We start from the raw sequence: 18,365 nt of genomic DNA, 5'->3' as shown, positions 1-18,365 counted from the left end.
TTGATGCTATAATTCAATATCGTTGAAATGACATTTTATTCAAAAAGAACGAAGACGAAAAAAGTATAATAGTTCGATCAACGTCTTTCACGTTTCTTGTCCCTGTCGCGCGATCGATCGCTCCTTGGTGAATGTTCCCTATTTTTCTTGGTTTTATCATAACGGTTTGACCTCTCTTTGTCATATGGTCGGCTTCTATAGTCCGCGTAGTCCCTCTCAGCACTGCGCCTACGTTTAGGGCTTCGTGAACGGCGCCTTTCTTTTCCTCTTCCCTCTCCATTGCTGCGATGTGATTCTACACTCATTTCTGTTTTTTTAACTTGAACTTCGGTTGTTAAAGTGTTCTCTTGTGTCGCGAGATCCTTTCCGATAGTGGAATTCATTAAAGATTTAATGACTGACGATTCCGGACCACATCCTTCCTGGAGAATCCTCAATGCATCTTCATCGAGCTTGTCGGGATCTTTAGGAATCTTGTATTGCTCGACGTGATCGACACGCAGAGTTCTTCCACAGACCTAACGAAATTTTTAAGCAATGAAACACGTACATACAATGAAGTTTATTGAAAAGTTACCTTGATACTATTTAAGTTATCAACTGACAGAATTGTTGATCTCTGGTCTTCATAGCATAAAAAACAAAAGCCTTTAGATTTACCAGTAACCCTGTCTCTCACTAAATTGATGTTAGCAACCTCTCCATACCTGCATAACAATTCACACTGTTAACAGTCCATACAAACAGTACAAAACAGATTTTAACAATATGAAACCTACTGTGAAAATATGCAGATGACATCACCCTCAGATAAGTCATAAGGTAATCCTCCAATAAAAATCCAAGCACTGTCTTTGTATTGATAGTGCCATGAAGCCTTCCCAGATATGTTATACTTGAGTTCCGTCTCACTAAGTTTCTTGATGTTTTTCACATTCCTGGAAAAATTATGATAAATACCTATGTATAAAACACACAATTGACTCCAAAACGTCACAATAACTTCAAACAACATGATAATTTGACCATAAGCTCTACATTATTCAGTGAAATACTTTACGAATATTATGTTCCGCCTCACACTGTGTGCCTTGTACAAAGACACGACTTTACTTACGTTAGAGGGTTCATCTTCTACCACCAGAAATGATGGCAGAATGGAAATCCAGATGGTGATGTGTAGTTGACAATGAGCTGAGTCTCAGTTGAGTTTAATTAAATTCAGCTTATACTGTCATGGCAGAAAACGAAAATGAATCCAATGCCAAACAGCAAAGGCGAAAACAGACGACTGAAGCAGATTGGAGAGAAAACGGCATCTGGTGTTTAATAATATTAATAATATATATTTTTTTTTGCACCAACGAAATTTGCATTCAAATTCCAAATATAAACGACAAAATTCTGACGCAAAAAGTTCACTTAACATGTTTTTTGTATAATATCAATTTTTATTTCAATCATACAGTAAATTCGGTTGTCTAATTACACCTTCAGATGGAGCTTCTTCGTCACATCCTTATTTATGTTGTTTTCCCACTACGGAGGTTTTTTTTTGTTAGTTAACAGCGTACAGAGAAACCTGGCGAAACTTACTGAATTGCTGGTGACTGACTCTAAAAAACAGTGGTGAAAGTTTTGTTTAGTCAAAATTCGTAACAAAATAACATTGCCGACAGGAAGTACTCCATTTAATACGTTGAAACTGAAAAACGGTTTGCCGTTCTGGTTTTACACGTGCAACATGGCTGGAGGAAATCGTAAATATGGTAAGAAAGATGGGGATCGTTACGATGGATCAAAAAAAAAATTTGCCGGCAAGAAACGTAAAGAATTTGAAGATGAAGGAAATTACGACGAAGGAATCCCTGATGGAAATGAAGCTGAAGGTGTACCTGAAGCTGCAAAGCATAACATAGAAACTGAAGGCGAGAAACAAGGAGAGGATGAATATGGTGCAAAAGATTACCGGGACTTGCAACTCAAGCCTGATCACATGTCCAGACCATTATGGGTTGCCCCGAATGGGCACATCTTTTTGGAATCTTTCTCACCAGTCTATAAACATGCACATGATTTTTTGATTGCTATTAGTGAACCAGTCTGCCGTCCAGAACACATCCATGAGTATAAGTTGACATCATATTCATTGTATGCTGCTGTGAGTGTTGGTTTACAAACACATGACATCATAGAATACTTGAAAAGACTAAGTAAAACAGCAGTTCCAGATGGAATTATTGACTTCATCAAAATTTCAACACTTTCTTATGGCAAAGTGAAGCTTGTGTTAAAGCACAACCGCTATTTTGTGGAGTCACAATATCCGGATGTGATCCAAAAATTGTTAAAAGATCCTGTGATTCAAGAATGCCGACTCCGTCATAGTGTTGAAACAACTACTGATGGGCTAATCACCCAAGTGCAATCTAAAGCAACATCCATTCAATTTGGAAAAGGCACATCAGGAGAGGATGCAGCAGAAGATGCAGAGGGAAGCAGCAAGCAAGTGCCAGATGACATCACAAATTTCTATGATAAAATGGATAAAGACGAAGATGATGACGATGACGGTTCCCTTCAAACGGTTGCATTCGAGGTCAACCAGGAAAAAATTGAAACTATACAAAAACGATGTATTCAGCTAGAGTACCCTTTACTAGCCGAATACGATTTCCGGAACGACACTCATAATCAAGATATCAACATTGATTTGAAACCTGCTGCTGTACTGAGACCTTATCAAGAAAAAAGTCTGCGCAAAATGTTTGGAAATGGCCGAGCTCGCTCTGGACTCATCGTCCTACCTTGTGGTGCCGGTAAAAGTTTAGTGGGCGTAACTGCTTGCTGCACTGTTCGTAAAAGAGCCCTAGTTCTTTGCAATTCTGGAGTTTCAGTTGAACAATGGAAAGCACAATTCAAGATGTGGTCGACAGCTGACGATAGTAACCAACTCCTTAAACGATTTTCTTTTTGGTTTATTAAATAATATGTGCAATCCCAGGTATGATCTGCCGTTTTACATCAGACGCTAAAGACAAACCTCATGGATGTAGCATTATGATCACCACTTTTAACATGATAACACATCAACAAAAGCGATCGTATGAAGCTGATCAGACGATGAAATGGCTTCAAGAACAAGAGTGGGGAATCATGGTTCTAGATGAAGTGCACACTATCCCAGCACGCATGTTTCGTCGTGTGCTGACGATTGTACAAGCTCATTGCAAGCTTGGTTTGACAGCTACTCTCGTTCGTGAAGACGGTACTGATTCCTTTATACATATTGAAATATTTATCGGTTTCACCTAGGTATTTTCATTAACGATTATTTTCGTTTTTAGACAAAATTGCAGATTTAAATTTTTTAATCGGACCAAAGTTGTACGAAGCTAATTGGTTGGAGTTACAGAAGCGCGGATTTATTGCTCGTGTGCAGTGCGCTGAAGTGTGGTGTCCTATGAGTCCCGAATTTTATCGCGAGTATCTCGCATGCAAATCGGCAAAGAAAATGCTGCTTTTTGTCATGAATCCTAACAAATTCAGAGCTTGTCAATTTCTTATCCGCTATCACGAGCGGAGGAATGACAAAATCATCGTCTTTTCTGATAATGTCTATGCCCTCAAACATTTTGCGCTTACGATGAACAAACCGTTTATTTATGGCCCAACTTCACAAAATGAAAGGCTTCAGATTCTTCAAAATTTCAAACTCAATCCTAAAGTCAACACCATCTTTGTCAGTAAAGTCGCCGATACTTCATTTGATTTGCCGGATGCAAATGTTTTGATTCAGATCTCCTCGCACGGTGGCTCACGTCGTCAAGAAGCCCAACGCCTTGGTCGTATTCTGCGAGCAAAAAAGGGTGCCATTGCGGAGGAGTATAACGCATTTTTCTACACCTTAGTGTCACAAGACACTATGGAAATGAGTTTCTCTCGTAAACGCCAACGTTTTTTGGTGAATCAAGGCTATAGTTACAAAGTCATCACTCGCATGGCGGGAATGGATCAAGATCAAGAATTGCATTATAAGACCAAAGAAGAGCAAACCAAGCTATTGCAACTAGTCCTTACTGCATCCGACATGGATGCTGACGAGGAACGTGTTCCAGGCGAAATTGGAGGTCGACCATCCGCGTTCGGACGTCGCACTGGAACTATGGCTTCGATGAGTGGTGCTGATGATGCAGTGTACATGGAGTACAAACGCCCGTCAGCTTCCAGTAACTTATCTAAACACCCTTTGTTCAAAAAATATCGCATGAAGTAATGGTGTCTAAAATAAGAAAATGTGATCCTTTGAGATGGTGAATTATCTTGAATAAAGGTCTGAAGTGGTTTGTGATAATCTTGTGTCATATTCATTCTTTTTTTTTCCGTTTATAAATTCGTCATCGAAATCGGCTTGGCCAATCTTAGTAACTTAGGGACAAACTTAATTTCTTTCGGATATTATTCGCTCCAGTAGTTCAGTTTTTACTTTTCGCCCTATACCCTTTGGAAAATTCAACCTCAAATTTGCGCAAGGCAAATAACGAATGTCAGGCCAATTGCTGTAAAATTCGTCTGCTATTCTGTTTTTGACACAACTTACTTCGAAGTAATGTGTTACCATTTGGGGCCGTAATTCTTTCTAAGATTGGCCAATAGAGCTGTAAAACCCCACATTCATACAAACATATCAAAGGTAAAGTGCTCTTGAATTGGAAAATATCACTGAAATGATAATTTTTATGATTAGTGTGGTGATATACAATGGGTTTACCGCCTATTGTGACGGGAGTTTCGCCCAAGGAAGGGCCCCCAGGAACTCGAGTCACTATACGAGGAGAAAATTTTGGCAGTGGACCTGACGATATTATTGGTATTATTGGACGAATGCCGTTAACCACTGACGATTAATATAGTCTTCATATATTTTCTGTCGTTACTTTAGGCCTTATTATTTGCAACTCAGATTGCTTACTGTCTGCTGAGTGGGTTTCCAGTAATAAAATTGTTGCCAGATCAGGCCCGGGGAAGAGCAAGGGGGATATAATTATCATCACTAAATCTGGAGGAAAAGGTTCATGTACAGTCCAGTTTAGAGGCTATCATGAAACAATAGGGCCTTTGAAAGAAAGTGCAGTTTGGGTTGATGAATCACATTTGACTGGGCTAGGGAGACATAGAGCTCTAATTCCTTCTAGCTATCAACAAGATGATCCATTGGGGCTGTCAGTTGAAAATGCTGTGTACTTATTCCTGCCCTTTGTATTTAATCTTCACATTAATTAACTTTTTTTATCTAGGAAAAAGTACCCAGAAGAAGAACTACAAGAATTGTTTCCTGAATCAAATGGAGAGCTTGGGAGTGAACATTTTTCACCATCTTGGTTCTTATTACAACATCACCATAGCACTGGGTTTGATGATTTGAAAGCTGGGCTAAGCTTTCTTAAACGTAGAGTTGAAGCTCAAAAGGAAGGACAAATATCTTTTTTAAAAGTATGGTTTTCTGTCAATGTATCTTCTACAATATGCACCTAATTGTTAACTTTTGAAGACTCATGCAGGTTCGGTAATAGAACAGATGGATACATTGTTGACGTTAAAAAAGGTTGTGGAAGACAATAAAACAAAATATGGACCGGATATGACAGCCTCGCTGGAAAATTCCATCTTGAGTACGCAAATTCTTTTCGCGTTACTAGCGCATATTTATGATGAAATAATTCTGTTTTACAGGCGCGAAAACCGAAGCTGGTCGGCTATTTGACGATGTTCTCAAACGTAAAGAGCAGGCTGATGGAACAAGAAATGCTCTAGGAATTTTACAAAGATTCCGATTTCTGTTTCACTTACCCTCCACTCTTGATAAAAACATTCAGAAAGCTGACTATGATTTAGTAATCAATGATTATGCAAGAGCAAAAGCTTTGTTTAGAAATACCGAAGTACAGGTATGTTATCTATTTATTACATTCAACTTTTTTTGTCAATTCAAAACAAACCATTACCTAGCTGCCCTGTGTTTTAAGGTTTTTAAAAGAGTGTTGCAAGAAGCAGAACAGCAAATTTTAAACCTTAGAGAGGTTCTTCAAGAGAAGCTGCAGCAGTATCCCACTTCACTCGAAGAACAAAAAAAAATTATCAGGTCAGAAAATTTCACACGCATGTTGTGTTGGGTCTTGAAAATTGCCCTTTTACCGATTATACCATAGTTTCGCTGATCTGCTTATCTTTTTCCCGCAGAAACTTGACAAACCTTGAATGTCCCAATGATCCAGCTTGGCTTTGTATCGCAGGTCAATACAAGCACTGTTCTCAGGTTTTGTTCCAATGTAAGGATAAATACCTGGGATTGGAACAAGAAGAAATAGGTAAGTGATTACCAAAGTTATTTTCTTTTAATGTTTTAAATGCTACTGCTTTTTACTAGTGAAATCTGGGCCATCAAAAGGAAAGCGATCAAACAACCTCGTATTACCATCTTCTAGTTCTGCCGAACCTCTACCTAATAGCACACCGGGAAGGGTAACATTTCTCGAAGAGCTGAATGATCGATTTATGTCCGTATTCCCAGAACTTTGGAGACTTGGTCAAGCCTATTTTGCTGGAGAATTATTTGTTCGGACGGACGCGTTGAAAAAGGATGAATTTAAAGTAATTACTCAATTTATAAAGGAAGGGGTTTGCAGATATATGATATATATATTTCTTTAATAATCAAATCTAGAAAATGGTGTTGGACGTGGTAACAATTTTTAGCCAGCTTATCAGAGCTGCCCTTGTTCCTCATACACTGGACCGCCAATCTCCACATAGAGCTCAGTTTGGTATTTGGCAACCCTTCAGTGGTATATTTTCGGATCATGGTACTTTGATACGTTTTTACCTCATAAGATTATAGGATCCTACTTGAATAAACAAAAAAACGTACATTTCAAATCCATCTTCAGAAGGAATAGGGTCCTGGTTTGTACTTTGTCTTCGAACTGTTCGGACCTGCTACGCCGAATTGCTGACACTTGATTTGCCTACAGAAGCCATTGATGTAATTCGTGACCTGCTTCACGATTTGAGGTACTGGACATGTTTTAACGAATTAGTTATTATCTCATATTGTGTTTTTAAGGGTCCATTGCATGAGGAGCCTATTAATGCAAGCCGCTGAAAACGTCACACATCTGGCCAGCCAAGAGAACTGGAAATTAGAGTTTATTGAATCACATGGATCCATCACTCAGTTGGTATTGATGTTCATACGCAAATGTTCAATGATGAATGTTTATTTAAATTTTTATTTATTTTTTTTTTTCGTTTTCTGATTGTCAGCCTCATGTGTTTGAAACGCAAGTCATCGAATGCTTGCAACTAGTGAAGGAGACAGTATTCCAATCAGAACAACGTGAAACTAACTTAATGGAAAATTCATCTGTGCTCAGCGACTTGAATCTCCTAGTGCAAAAATTATTATTCAGTTTTGCACGTAGCACAGAACGTTTGGCGTCTTCAGACCAGAATCATACGGAAGATATAACTCGCGAAATGAAGTTGTTGCTGGGGCTCAGTAATTGCCAGTATACAATGCTTTACATTTTGCCCAGGTACACATGATATTTGACGCATAGATAACTGATAGCCCAATAGTCATGGTGCCTTTTTCCCCAAGATTGAAAGAACATTGGAATAAACTGGGCTACCCTGATCTTTCGGCTGCCATTCAGGCGGCAAAGGAATTACTGACGAAAACCGAAGAGCGATTAATGGAAGCCTACCTAGAAGAGAAGGTTGAGCCCCTAATCGGAATTGTGGAACCTTCTATGTATGCAGGGCGCTTTGATTGGAACAAGAATCTTCCTATCACCAATGATATTCGGCCCTACTGCAAAGAAATAATTATGAACATGATTGCTGTTCATGCTGAAGTTGCCCAAGTATTTGAAAACATAATTTCTGTAGGTTAAGCCTATATAGAACTAAACACATTGCTCTATAGGTTAGCCCTTCACTAGTGTCTCGTATTCTCGAAAGAGTTGTGCGTGAGGTGGCAGCAGAATTGGGACGGTTATTTTCCTGCGTCAACAAATTCTCCGAGAGCGGAGCACTTCAAGCATCAGCAGACGTTGCCGCCTTATCTAGAGCATGCCTAAGGGTCAGGAAGCATTCCAATGATATGCGTTCGGAGCCTGTCAATCCTTTTTCTGAAGCAGCCGACATGATACCGCCACTTACGACAGAAAACAGTATTGAGTAAGTGTTTTATAGATGCATGCTTTTATACAATAAGTCGACAAGGGGTGAATATAATTTTTTCTTGCCCAGGTCACATAACAGAATCCTAATGAACTTCGAAAAGCGCATGAAATTCCAGTTATTTTGTCTCGACTTAAAATAGCACAACAGGAATTTCCATTACGCTCTATTATGGTTTGTATTCATCCCAAATAAATGTATTCGTCAGTAAACTAAAATAAGTGAGACTGTGCTAGCACAGTGCCAATTCTCGTTTTATGTTTCAGCGTTTTCACTCGCGATTTCAGGTTTGATGCGTGGAAACATTTCTATTGAGACGGTCAAGCGCGAAATGCCATTGGTAAACTTTTAAACCTTTGATCTACTGTCAGCTTATTTACATTTGAATGGGTCTCATCCAGCATGATGAAAATCATGGTTACTCTATCATGATTTCCAACAATTTACGATTATCCAACTAGAAGTGCTTTACTGCGATGCCATAAAAGTGCAATATGCAAAAATTTATAGCACTGGACGTTCGAAGGACGAAAACAAGACATTTTTTTGAAAGTTGACAATTAAATTTAAACGCATTAACGGAGATTGGAGCAAATTTTCTTTTTCTGTTATTACACACAACCATTGACACCAGGACGAGTTCGTTTGGTTGAACAGTTGTTCGGTTTCGCTGGCATCTTTATTGTCAAACACTTAATGAAATAATTTTATTCAATCAATTTTTTGGCTTTGAAAAAGCGGCGGAGATATAACACCTGCCAAGTAGCCAAGGCAACCAAACACAACATACTGAAAACACTGAAATACAATACTCTGGAATTGGTGGATTCTGCAGAGAGGAATTTTTAAACAGGATTTAAAAAACCTTCTTGTATCAAGCAGAATCAAACAATAGTTACCATTGGTATCCCTCATCTCTTCCTCTCTTTGTCTCATGTATGCAAAATCTTGCACAATTGCCTCAGACAAGTCTTCCAATCGTTTAAGTTCCACTTCAAGGGGTTTTAATCTTGCAGCTTCTCCCAACTAAAGATACAACATTGGTTAAGTCGATAATTGTTTAGTTACCAACAATAACACAGCTTTCAGATGAACAAACCAACTTACAGTTTCATAATTTTTGGCTTCAAGTCCCATTTTGATGGTAACCTCCACCTCATGTTTTTGCCCTCTCAGATCTGAAAAAGAAAATTGATTATTTAGCTTTATCATTATTTTGTTGTCACTATCTTTACAGTTAAAAATTTTTTGTTGTGAAACTTACTAGGAGGGACTTTGGACAAAAAGCAAATTTCATAGACTTCATAATCATCAGTTGTGAATGCAAATTTTCCTTTACTTTTATCTTCATGGCTCACCAAAGTGTGTCCCTTGATATCTGTTACCTGTTATTAGCCCAACAAAATAGTATTCTCAAACACAGCTAACATGTAATTAATTAATGATTCATACTTTCACATCCGTTCTTTGGCCAGGAACCTCAGACACCTCATATTCTCCGGTGACGAGAACATCTTTCTGTACTTCTTCTCTTAAGCATTTTCTGCCATTCGGTTGTAATTCAAACATAAGTCCTTGAACAGTTGAGACGAGAAAGAAGGCGAACAAAATTATAGACCGAAGATCCATTGCAAACACGTGAAAAACAATAAAACAGATCTATTTAAACAATAATCCCGATGCTACAGCAGAAGGAAAACAACACAAAAATTGGAAAGACACGTCAGCTCTGGAATTTACCGGTAAGGTTTTCTGCGGAGCGGCAACGTTGCGCAAATCGGTTGCCAAACATACCTTGTAAGCTTTTTTAAACAAATATTTAATAATTGATATTGAAATTATAGATAAAATCAATTTGTTAACGTTAAATCCAATGTGAAAATAATACTGTCTTGGGATTTCGGCCAATATGGCTTAGTTCTATGCTTCTGTTCAACTAATTATTGAAGGTAAAATAAGTTATAATTTTAAGTTCAAAAACAAAACAACATGATTCCTTCCAAAGCAATTTTGTCGTGTAACTATGGCAATCCGTTTTACACAAAAAAAAAAAAATTTCGCCAAAAAAAAAAAAAAATCACACTTTTTCTTTTTTTTCCGACACGTAGCCATCTACCGCTCAGACTCGTTATTACTGGCGTAGGCAATTTCAGTCCATTGGATGCCATTCGCAGTTAGTTCAGTAGCGTGGATGGAGAATAACGCGTGGCTGGAGGAACAATTGAAAAATGGATAAGATAATACAACAAAAGGATAGTAAGTATAAACATTATTATATTGGTTTTCAATTATTAATTATTGTTTATTAGATCAAATTATGAAGCTGCAGGCCCAATTATTGGAACAACACAAAATATTAGATAACAACGAAACTAAGGATGGTAAGGCCGTAATGATTCTATTTATTTGCTTTTATTCATTTGTGTTTTGTAGCTCAAATTTTGAGTCTACAAGCTCAGCTAGGGGAAAAGAACAAATTGGAACGGAACAGTTTCCAAACAGTGAAGGAGGTTTTTCCAAACTCATCCCTAACTGAACATGAGGATGAGTTGGCATTAGGCGAACACAGTCAGGTACCTAAACTTTTCAAATAAGAATTCAAAATAAGTATAGAATTTTAACAAACAATTATTTATTGTTTAGTTATTCAGTCCACCTGACAGTGTGTTAAAGTTAAATTCTCTTAGTGCTGCACTAAAAGAATTGTTAGTAATAAGTCCATGCAGCGACGGAAGTGAACAATTGTGGGACCGTATTTGGGCTGAAAAATGGGTGTGGTAAGGAAACCCAGAAATAGCACGAGTTCAACGTAAAACATGAATTAGGTACTTTTCGGTTTTTTGTCTATCGAAAAAGTATTTTTAATGCTATTATTTTGCATTCACAGAATTTTAGTGGGGGATCAAGTCAAGTCTGGAAGTGTTACAGGATGGAAGAGTGAGCCTACAGTTGAAAAACACTGAAAGCGCATTACCATTAAGGTATGAGGTAAAGTAATAGAGTATGCAAATTGTCTAATGAGAAGTACCATCTTGTGTGAATGAATCCTGTGTAACAGCAATCTTTTATAGTTCTGTCACAGCAATCTTTTATAGTTCTGTCACAGCAATCCTTTATAGTTCTGTCACAGCTAGAAGCCTCAAATAATTCTGCTTCTCTTGCTAAAGAACAACTTGTCCTTTACATTCAGAGTGTTGGTGAAGCTGGGTACTTAAATGGCCCTAAAGATGTTTCATTTCGTTGGCATTGCAGCGATGAACATCATACATGGACTTTTTAGGTATGAAAGGAATTTTCTTGAAAATTTTTAGAATTTATGACAAAGCATTTCTCCTACTTTTTGCCAACCATGTCTAATCTAAAAAAAAAAAATTTTATCCAATAGGAAAGGATTTTCAGCATACTGGGAACACAACTATCAACAATGCAACATTCTAGGGGTGCTATTTTATCATTTAAGAGCCTTATACAATGATTTTCATCTGCAATTTGTATGGCCTTTCCCAAGCTTCTGCCAGAAATTGAATCTATAAGTCATGTAAGTCACATGAGCAACAATTGAGATGCTTAATGGTGTTTTTCTTTTCTCAGCATAGGTTAATAGTAACATTGGATCTGAAAAGATTCTTGGTTGGGGCAAGACACTGAATAAATTGTAATGATTGAATGGATGACATGACATTTCTATACTTAATTTGGATTCCCGAGACGGTATTTTATGTTTAAAAAATTGAAGTGCATATCTGGGCTCCCTTCCTTTCCGTAGCCCCGTTTCCCCTTGACTCGTAATAAGCCCGTAGGGGGTCATGCCCCTACTGTACGGTATATATAAAAACAACATATACCGAGGTTTGGAGGGCTCTGGCCGGAAAGGGGACGTGGGGTGCCGCTTCGTCCGATGATGTGTTCACGGAGGGCGACGTGGCTACCCACAAATCCGAACTAAAGGTTAATCGCTCCTGTAAAAATGTTCCAAATCTTCAGCTCTTCTTCCGGCTTCTCTTAGCCAATCACCGGGTAATCTCCCCGGTGGGTCAACAAGGCAGTGTCTCCCCCTGCCTGGGTTGACGGCAACTTTTGAAAGGGCTATTGTGCCTTTTTAAAGTTGCAAAAATAATTGTGATGTGCAGAGAATGGTCAATAAATTTTTTTTTATAAAATGTTTTTGCAAAAATTTTTTCTTTCATTGTCTGTGTTCACACATTACATTTATCAACTTTTTTTTATTTAGCTTGCTCAATTCACCTTTATTGTTTATGCCACCTTTGATGGTAAGCATTGTTTCCATTGGTTTATCGTTTATCTGTAAGCATTCAATTATTATCCAGGGATCGAACCCTGGATGTTCGGCATACCGCGCCGATGCTATACCAATGAGCCATGAATCATATGATGTCAGGTTAGCTTTTTTCTAGTCACTTGCGGACTTGCATTTACACTTTGAATAAAATTGAAACGTAGATCTTTATACATCTACTAAGGTTTGAACCCAGGGTAACAGTTACCGCAGCTGAATGCTCTACCACAGAGCTATGAACCTTATGAAAGCTATAAAAAGATAAATATATAGTTGTGAAAGACTACATAAACATCCTAGACTATAACATATGATATGCGATAATAGATATGATAGATATATCTCGTGGCTCAATGTTAGAGCATCGGCGTTGCACGCTGAATATCTGGGGATCGATTCCCATACCAGTAAAACAATATACAAATATAAAATTACTTCAGAAAATATCCAGGTATTACACGCTGTTCCTTGTCTAAGTTCATGAATTCAAGAAGTGTAATAAATAATAATTGAATACTAACAGATAAGCGATACAACGGTGGCAAAAACCATAAAAATGAATTGAGCAAGCTAAATAAAAAAAAAGTTGATAAATGTAATGTGTGAACAAAGCGAACACAGACAATGAAAGAAAAGAATTTTGCAAAAAACATTTTATAAAAAAAAATTTATTGACAATTCTCTGCACATCACAATTATTTTTGCAACTTTAAAAAGGCACAATAGCCCTTTCAAAAGTTGCCGTCAACCCAGGCAGGGGGAGACACTGCCTTGTTGACCCACCGGGGAGATTACCCGGTGATTGGCTAAGAGAAGCCGGAAGAAGAGCTGAAGATTTGGAACATTTTTACAGGAGCGATTAACCTTTAGTTCGGATTTGTGGGCAGCCACGTCACCCTCCGTGAACACATCATCGGACGAAGCGGCACCCCACGTCCCCTTTCCGGCCAGAGCCCTCCAAACCTCGGTATATGTTGTTTTTATATATACCGTACAGTAGGGGCATGACCCCCTACGGGCTTATTATGAGTCAAGGGGAAACGGGGCTTCAGAAAAGAAGGGAGCCCAGATATGCACTTCAATTTTTTTAATATCAAATACCGTCTGGGGAATCCGAATTAAGTATAGAAATGTCATGTCATCCATCCAATCAATACAATTTATTCAGTGTCTTGCCCCAACCAAGAATCTTTTCAGATCCAATGTTACTATTAACCTATATTGAGAAAAGAAAAACAACACCGTTAAACACATCAATTGTTGATCATGGAACTTACATGACTCATAGATTCAACTTCTGGTGGAAGCTTGGGAAAGGACATACAAATTGCAGATTAACTTCATTGTATAAGGCTCTTGAATGATAAACTAGCACCTGTAGAATGTTGCATTGTTGATAGTTGTGTTCCCAGTACATGAAAATCCTTTCCTATTGGATAAATTTTTTTTTGGTAGATAAGACCTGGTTGGCAAAAAGGAGGAGAAATTCTTCGTCATAAATTCAAAATTATTTGAAGAAAAATCCTTTCATACCTAAAGAGTCCATGTATGATGTTCATCTCTGCAATAGCAGCAAAATTAAAACATCTTTAGGGCCATTTAAGTACCCAGTTTCCCCAACACTCTGAACGTAAAGGACAAGTTGTTCTTTAGACAGAGAAGCAGAATTATTTGAGGCTTCTAGCTGTGACAGAACTATAAAGGATTGCTGTTGTACTGGATTCATTAACACAAGATGGTACTTCTCATTAGGCAATTTGCATTACTCTATTAATTTACCTCACACCTTACGGTAATGCACTCTCAGTGTTTTTTCATCTGTAGGCTCACTCTTCCATCTTGTAACACTTCCAGATTTTACTTGATCCCCCGTTAAAATCTGTGAATGCAAAATAATAGCATTAAAAATACTTTTTCGATAGACAAAGAACGGGGAAGTACCTAATCCATGTTTTAGGTTGAACTCATGCCATTTCTGTGTTTCCACACCACACCCATTTTCCGCCCAAATACAGTACCACAATTCTTCAGTTCCTTCGCTGCATGGACTTATTACTAACAATTCTTTTAGTGCAGCACTAACAGAATTTAAATTTAACACACTGTCAGGTGGTGGACTGAATAACTAAACAATAAATAATTGTTTGTTAAAATTCTATATTTATTTGGAATTCTTATTTGGAAAGTTTAGGCACCTGACTGTGTTCACCTAATGCCAACTCATCCTCACGTTCAGTTAGGGATGAGTTTTGAAAAACCTCCTTCACTGTTTGGAAACTGTTTTGTTCCAATTTGTTCTTTTCCCCTAGCTGAGCTTGTAGACTCAAAAATTTGAGCTACAAAACACGAATGAATAAAAGCAAATAAATAGAATCATTACGTATTAGGCCTACCATCCTTAGTTTCGTTGTTATCTAATATTTTGTGTTGTTCCAATAACTGGGCCTGCAGCTTCATTATTTGATCTAATAAACAATAATTAATAATTGAAAACCAATATAATAATGTTTATACTTACCATTTTTTTGTTTTATTATCTTATCCATTTTTCAATTGATCCTCCAGCCACGCGTTGTTCTCCAGCCACGCTACTCCATTAACTGCTAATGGGATACAATTAACTGAAATTGCTTACATGCCTGTCATATCGAAACCGACTGATAGATGGCTACGGGTAGAAAAAAGAGAAAAAAGTGTGATTTTTTTTTTTTTTTTCCGCCATTTTCTTTTTTTTTTTCATGTAAAACGGATTGCCATAATGCCATACGGATTGCCATATTGCCATAATATGTAACGATAAAGGTTATGCAATCCGTTTTATCCCCTTTAAAAAAAAATGGCTCTTTTTCTGTTTTACTGCTTTTGCCATCTAACGGTCAGATTTCTATTTAATTCTCTAAGACAACTTCATATATTCTAGTTGGGCTTATTTAGTCGGGCTTACTTAGTCGGGCTTAAATTTTTTTTCTGCAAAAACCGACACTCATCAGAATTGGTTGAATATCACCGGGTATATTCAAAATTGAATGCTGATTCCGATAAAATTGTTATTTTTTTCATCAAGTCAACCATTTTAGAAATGCACCAAATATTTTTGCTGCATCGTGCCAGCGCTGTTGAGTACTGGCGCGCTAGCATTGTGTCAAATATTCGGTCATATACAAGAAGCATATATATGAAAATTTTTTTATTAAGTTTGGAAAATCATTTTAACCGTATGTCGTATGTTGATAGCAACTTGAAATTTTCTTAACCACGAATTGTACAAGAAAGTTTTGATTTGATGATACCAGCTTAGAATACAATTCATTTAAGTGAAGCAGAATTTTTACCTATTATATTATTTGTCTTTAATTCAACCATACATGCATTATAGCGACGTACAATGAAGAGCAGTGAATAAGTATTGATCTAATCTGGAAATGACTCGGTAGCTGCTTAATTCGTTTTTTGCACCATTTCCTTCACATCAGTTATCAGTTCAACGATCCTTTTACTGAGAAGAGGGTTCGAAATGACTGAATTAAATTCAAACAGGCTCTGCCATCCATTTTTCGTTCCTTCTTCATCCAGTTCTTTGGACTGATCTAAAAGCGGAATTAGCATATGGATGACAGCGAAAAAAAAAAAATGAAATTTATGTCTCCCATTTTCCCATACCTTCCTGGACAGGCTTATTGGAATCCTTAGAAATGGTGTTTTCGTTTTTCAGAGTATGATCTTTTGCTTTGGAGTCATCAAGCAAAATGGGTAAGATGAAGAGAGCAATCATCATCATAAGGATATAGCGTTGCTTAACTTCCTCCAAAAATTTCGCCTGGTTATAGCTTTCCTTGCTCAGGTCAATACCCAATTTTCCTAGTGCGATAGAAAGCGCAGTAAAATATTCTTTAAACAGTTCATCTAAGTGTTGTTTGCGGAAATTTGATGATGTGCTCGAGAACAAAAAGTAGCCAAGATCGTGCGAAGGATGTCCATAGCGTGCAATTTGCCAGTCAATGAGCACCATTTCTTCCGGTTCATTGCTTGTTTCGCTTGGATAACGAAAGAGAATATTGTTGTTCCATGAATCACCGTGTAACAAACACGTCAGGGGGCCGCTATCCACAAATGACTCCCAGCTCCATATTTTTTCAAGATCGGGCAACAGTCCGTCCAGCCAATCGGCAACCTTACTTGTTCCAGCAGATATTAAATGAGACAATCTGCAATAGTTAATAAATTGTAAGCAACCCAACGTACTTACTTCTCCCTTCTGAAAGTGATGCAAAACCTTTATATACTGGGGCAAAACTATCGTCCGATAGACAACTGCTGGGTTAATATAATTTGGATCCTTTCGAAAAATTTCGTACGATGAAGGAGAATCGGGTGATCCATCGCTCTTTACAAATCTACGTTGGTTTGCCACGCTCAGGGCATGATAATTGGCATAAGTAACAAGTGCAACTTTCGCATGATTAAAATCGATTCCATCGGTTGATCTGGCGGACGACGTCATACGGTAGCCTTTCCTTTTCAAATCTTCCAAAACACACACAGTTTCATTTTCTAAACGATTGCCATCGTTAGACAAAGCAAGGTTTACAAAATAAGCCTCTGCAACGTTAAGTGGTACTTCAGAGTTGGTCAGATTCTTTGAATTTCTAATTTCTTTTAGCTCAGGGAGCCATTGTTGATAAACTATTGATTCCCTTTGATATGAGCCTCCAATAAAACCAGCTGCTAATCTAGATGGATTGGATGGAAGAACCTATTGAAAATTCACTAATGATTTATTTTATCTTATTATCTAGAATCATATATATTTTCAGCTCACCTTCACAAATCCTGTATACTGACCTCCAATTTCAACAGAGGCATCAGTAATAAACACATCACTCATGAAATTTGTCCCCAACGGTACAGCAGGTTTGGCAGTAATCCATACTTTGCCATAACAAGATAGATAAAATTCAAAATTAGTCAATGGGTTATTATTTTCGGCAATGTTCATCAGTTGTTGGGTGAAATCCGTTTGTTGAAAAATAGTTTTCCAAAATTTTTGAATTTCATTCACCGACTCTTCAGCTGATGCCATGATTTAGTACTCTTAATGGTGTGCTGCACTTGACCTAGAATTTCAATAAAAAAATATAGGCTATAAAATTTCAGACAACTTCCACGTACACACTTCATAAAGTGACTCTTTATACAATTTTGTTATGTGTTTGACACCTGTGTTAGATGTTACAGTAGTGTGACAAGTAATGCAAGTGGGTTGCAAGGGTAGTGTAAGAGTGGTATAAGAGTGGTATAAGAGTGGTATATGAGTGGTATATGTTAGGTGTAAGAGTGGTCTAAGAGTGGTGTAAGATCGATGTAAGGGTGGTGTAAGAGTGTGATGTACGAATGGTGTAAGAGTAGTGTAAGAGTGGTGCAAGAATGGTGTAAGAGTGACGCAAATCACGGAGGAGATAATTACTAATTGCCGTCACCGTGGTTGCCTTATCAGAACACCGGTATCGTATGAAGGCAGTGGTATGCAAATATAACTCTGAAATGTCTATGGCTATACTCCTAGGTTTCTTTAAAAGGTTCACTCTTTAGACATTTTTTACAATATTTCCTAAGAGCTTAAGTATTGCCATAGCGTTTTACCTAAGATATTGTCAATGTCTATTATCCACGAACTTATGCGAGTATGAACCAGAGATGGTATGAACTATATCAATGTTGGCACTTGACAGCTCTTGGGCTCAGCTCCAATCAGCTTCAGTCCAGCGTCTCGCATCGCCAGCACCGAAAAAAGGATAATTGGACCAAATCAGCGCTGGTCTTGTGT

The 18,365-nt window shown here is 37.7% G+C and overlaps 6 protein-coding genes and 1 long non-coding RNA gene across 13 annotated transcripts; 3 read left to right on the top strand and 4 right to left on the bottom strand.

Annotated features, from left to right (window-relative positions):
- Window positions 1-17: 17 nt before the first annotated feature.
- Window positions 18-1,262, bottom strand: LOC130704431 (RNA-binding motif protein, X-linked 2-like). The gene is made up of 4 exons (XM_057525854.2): window positions 1,118-1,262; window positions 780-938; window positions 578-707; window positions 18-518 (listed from the first exon to the last, which is right to left on the bottom strand). The coding sequence occupies exons 1-4, from the start codon at window positions 1,129-1,131 to the stop codon at window positions 78-80; spliced, it is 744 nt and encodes a 247-aa protein (XP_057381837.1). The 5' UTR covers window positions 1,132-1,262; the 3' UTR covers window positions 18-77.
- A 305-nt stretch (window positions 1,263-1,567) lies between these two features.
- Window positions 1,568-4,354, top strand: LOC130704415 (general transcription and DNA repair factor IIH helicase subunit XPB-like). Its single transcript, XM_057525835.2, has 3 exons — window positions 1,568-2,945; window positions 3,005-3,268; window positions 3,348-4,354. The coding sequence occupies exons 1-3, from the start codon at window positions 1,745-1,747 to the stop codon at window positions 4,274-4,276; spliced, it is 2,394 nt and encodes a 797-aa protein (XP_057381818.1). The 5' UTR covers window positions 1,568-1,744; the 3' UTR covers window positions 4,277-4,354.
- Window positions 4,355-4,579: 225 nt separating this feature from the next.
- On the top strand, window positions 4,580-9,158 carry LOC130704414 (exocyst complex component 2-like). Of its 6 annotated transcripts, none has more exons than XR_009004944.2 (17): window positions 4,700-4,870; window positions 4,943-5,240; window positions 5,298-5,493; window positions 5,552-5,672; window positions 5,734-5,948; window positions 6,027-6,142; window positions 6,241-6,368; window positions 6,428-6,651; window positions 6,725-6,863; window positions 6,948-7,071; window positions 7,124-7,238; window positions 7,324-7,595; window positions 7,661-7,925; window positions 7,988-8,241; window positions 8,314-8,418; window positions 8,532-8,584; window positions 8,646-9,158. XR_009004944.2 is itself a non-coding variant. In XM_057525833.2 (16 exons), exons 2-16 carry the CDS (start codon window positions 4,762-4,764, stop codon window positions 8,384-8,386), a joined length of 2,649 nt encoding a protein of 882 aa, XP_057381816.1. In that variant the 5' UTR covers window positions 4,580-4,693; window positions 4,748-4,761; the 3' UTR covers window positions 8,387-8,465. The 6 variants fall into 6 exon arrangements, 4 of the variants coding, with proteins under 4 accessions (XP_057381816.1, XP_057381817.1, XP_059350753.1 ...); XR_009420744.1 differs by having other exon boundaries at window positions 8,511-8,584; XM_057525833.2 differs by lacking the exons at window positions 8,532-8,584; window positions 8,646-9,158 and adding an exon at window positions 4,580-4,693 and having other exon boundaries at window positions 4,748-4,870; window positions 8,314-8,465.
- LOC130704445 (transmembrane emp24 domain-containing protein bai-like) lies at window positions 8,830-9,991 on the bottom strand. Its single transcript, XM_057525869.2, has 5 exons — window positions 9,697-9,991; window positions 9,509-9,629; window positions 9,352-9,422; window positions 9,144-9,270; window positions 8,830-9,073 (listed from the first exon to the last, which is right to left on the bottom strand). Exons 1-5 carry the CDS (start codon window positions 9,871-9,873, stop codon window positions 8,952-8,954), a joined length of 618 nt encoding a protein of 205 aa, XP_057381852.1. The 5' UTR covers window positions 9,874-9,991; the 3' UTR covers window positions 8,830-8,951.
- A 445-nt stretch (window positions 9,992-10,436) lies between these two features.
- On the top strand, window positions 10,437-11,915 carry LOC130704449 (uncharacterized). 2 transcript variants are annotated; one of them, XR_009004948.1, is made up of 7 exons: window positions 10,437-10,500; window positions 10,554-10,625; window positions 10,678-10,817; window positions 10,888-11,069; window positions 11,132-11,225; window positions 11,435-11,524; window positions 11,630-11,915. XR_009004948.1 is itself a non-coding variant. In XM_059494543.1 (5 exons), the coding sequence occupies exons 1-4, from the start codon at window positions 10,473-10,475 to the stop codon at window positions 11,023-11,025; spliced, it is 378 nt and encodes a 125-aa protein (XP_059350526.1). In that variant the 5' UTR covers window positions 10,437-10,472; the 3' UTR covers window positions 11,026-11,069; window positions 11,132-11,263. The 2 variants fall into 2 exon arrangements, 1 of the variants encoding a protein (XP_059350526.1); XM_059494543.1 differs by lacking the exons at window positions 11,435-11,524; window positions 11,630-11,915 and having other exon boundaries at window positions 11,132-11,263.
- A 2,576-nt stretch (window positions 11,916-14,491) lies between these two features.
- On the bottom strand, window positions 14,492-15,129 carry LOC130704453 (uncharacterized). Its single transcript, XR_009004954.1, has 4 exons — window positions 15,060-15,129; window positions 14,935-15,006; window positions 14,737-14,877; window positions 14,492-14,666 (listed from the first exon to the last, which is right to left on the bottom strand). It is a non-coding gene; the product is annotated as an uncharacterized LOC130704453 (long non-coding RNA).
- Window positions 15,130-15,850: 721 nt separating this feature from the next.
- On the bottom strand, window positions 15,851-18,336 carry LOC130704425 (uncharacterized). Its single transcript, XM_057525847.1, has 5 exons — window positions 18,182-18,336; window positions 17,361-17,655; window positions 16,788-17,294; window positions 16,202-16,712; window positions 15,851-16,128 (listed from the first exon to the last, which is right to left on the bottom strand). Exons 2-5 carry the CDS (start codon window positions 17,619-17,621, stop codon window positions 15,980-15,982), a joined length of 1,428 nt encoding a protein of 475 aa, XP_057381830.1. The 5' UTR covers window positions 17,622-17,655; window positions 18,182-18,336; the 3' UTR covers window positions 15,851-15,979.
- Between the last annotated feature and the right edge of the window lie 29 nt (window positions 18,337-18,365).

Source organism: Daphnia carinata, chromosome 3 (assembly GCF_022539665.2).
Source record: "Daphnia carinata strain CSIRO-1 chromosome 3, CSIRO_AGI_Dcar_HiC_V3, whole genome shotgun sequence".
In the NCBI taxonomy this organism is placed as follows: domain Eukaryota; kingdom Metazoa; phylum Arthropoda; class Branchiopoda; order Diplostraca; family Daphniidae; genus Daphnia; species Daphnia carinata.
Note: the sequence above shows the minus strand (reverse complement) of the source record. Positions and strands in the feature narration are given on the sequence as shown.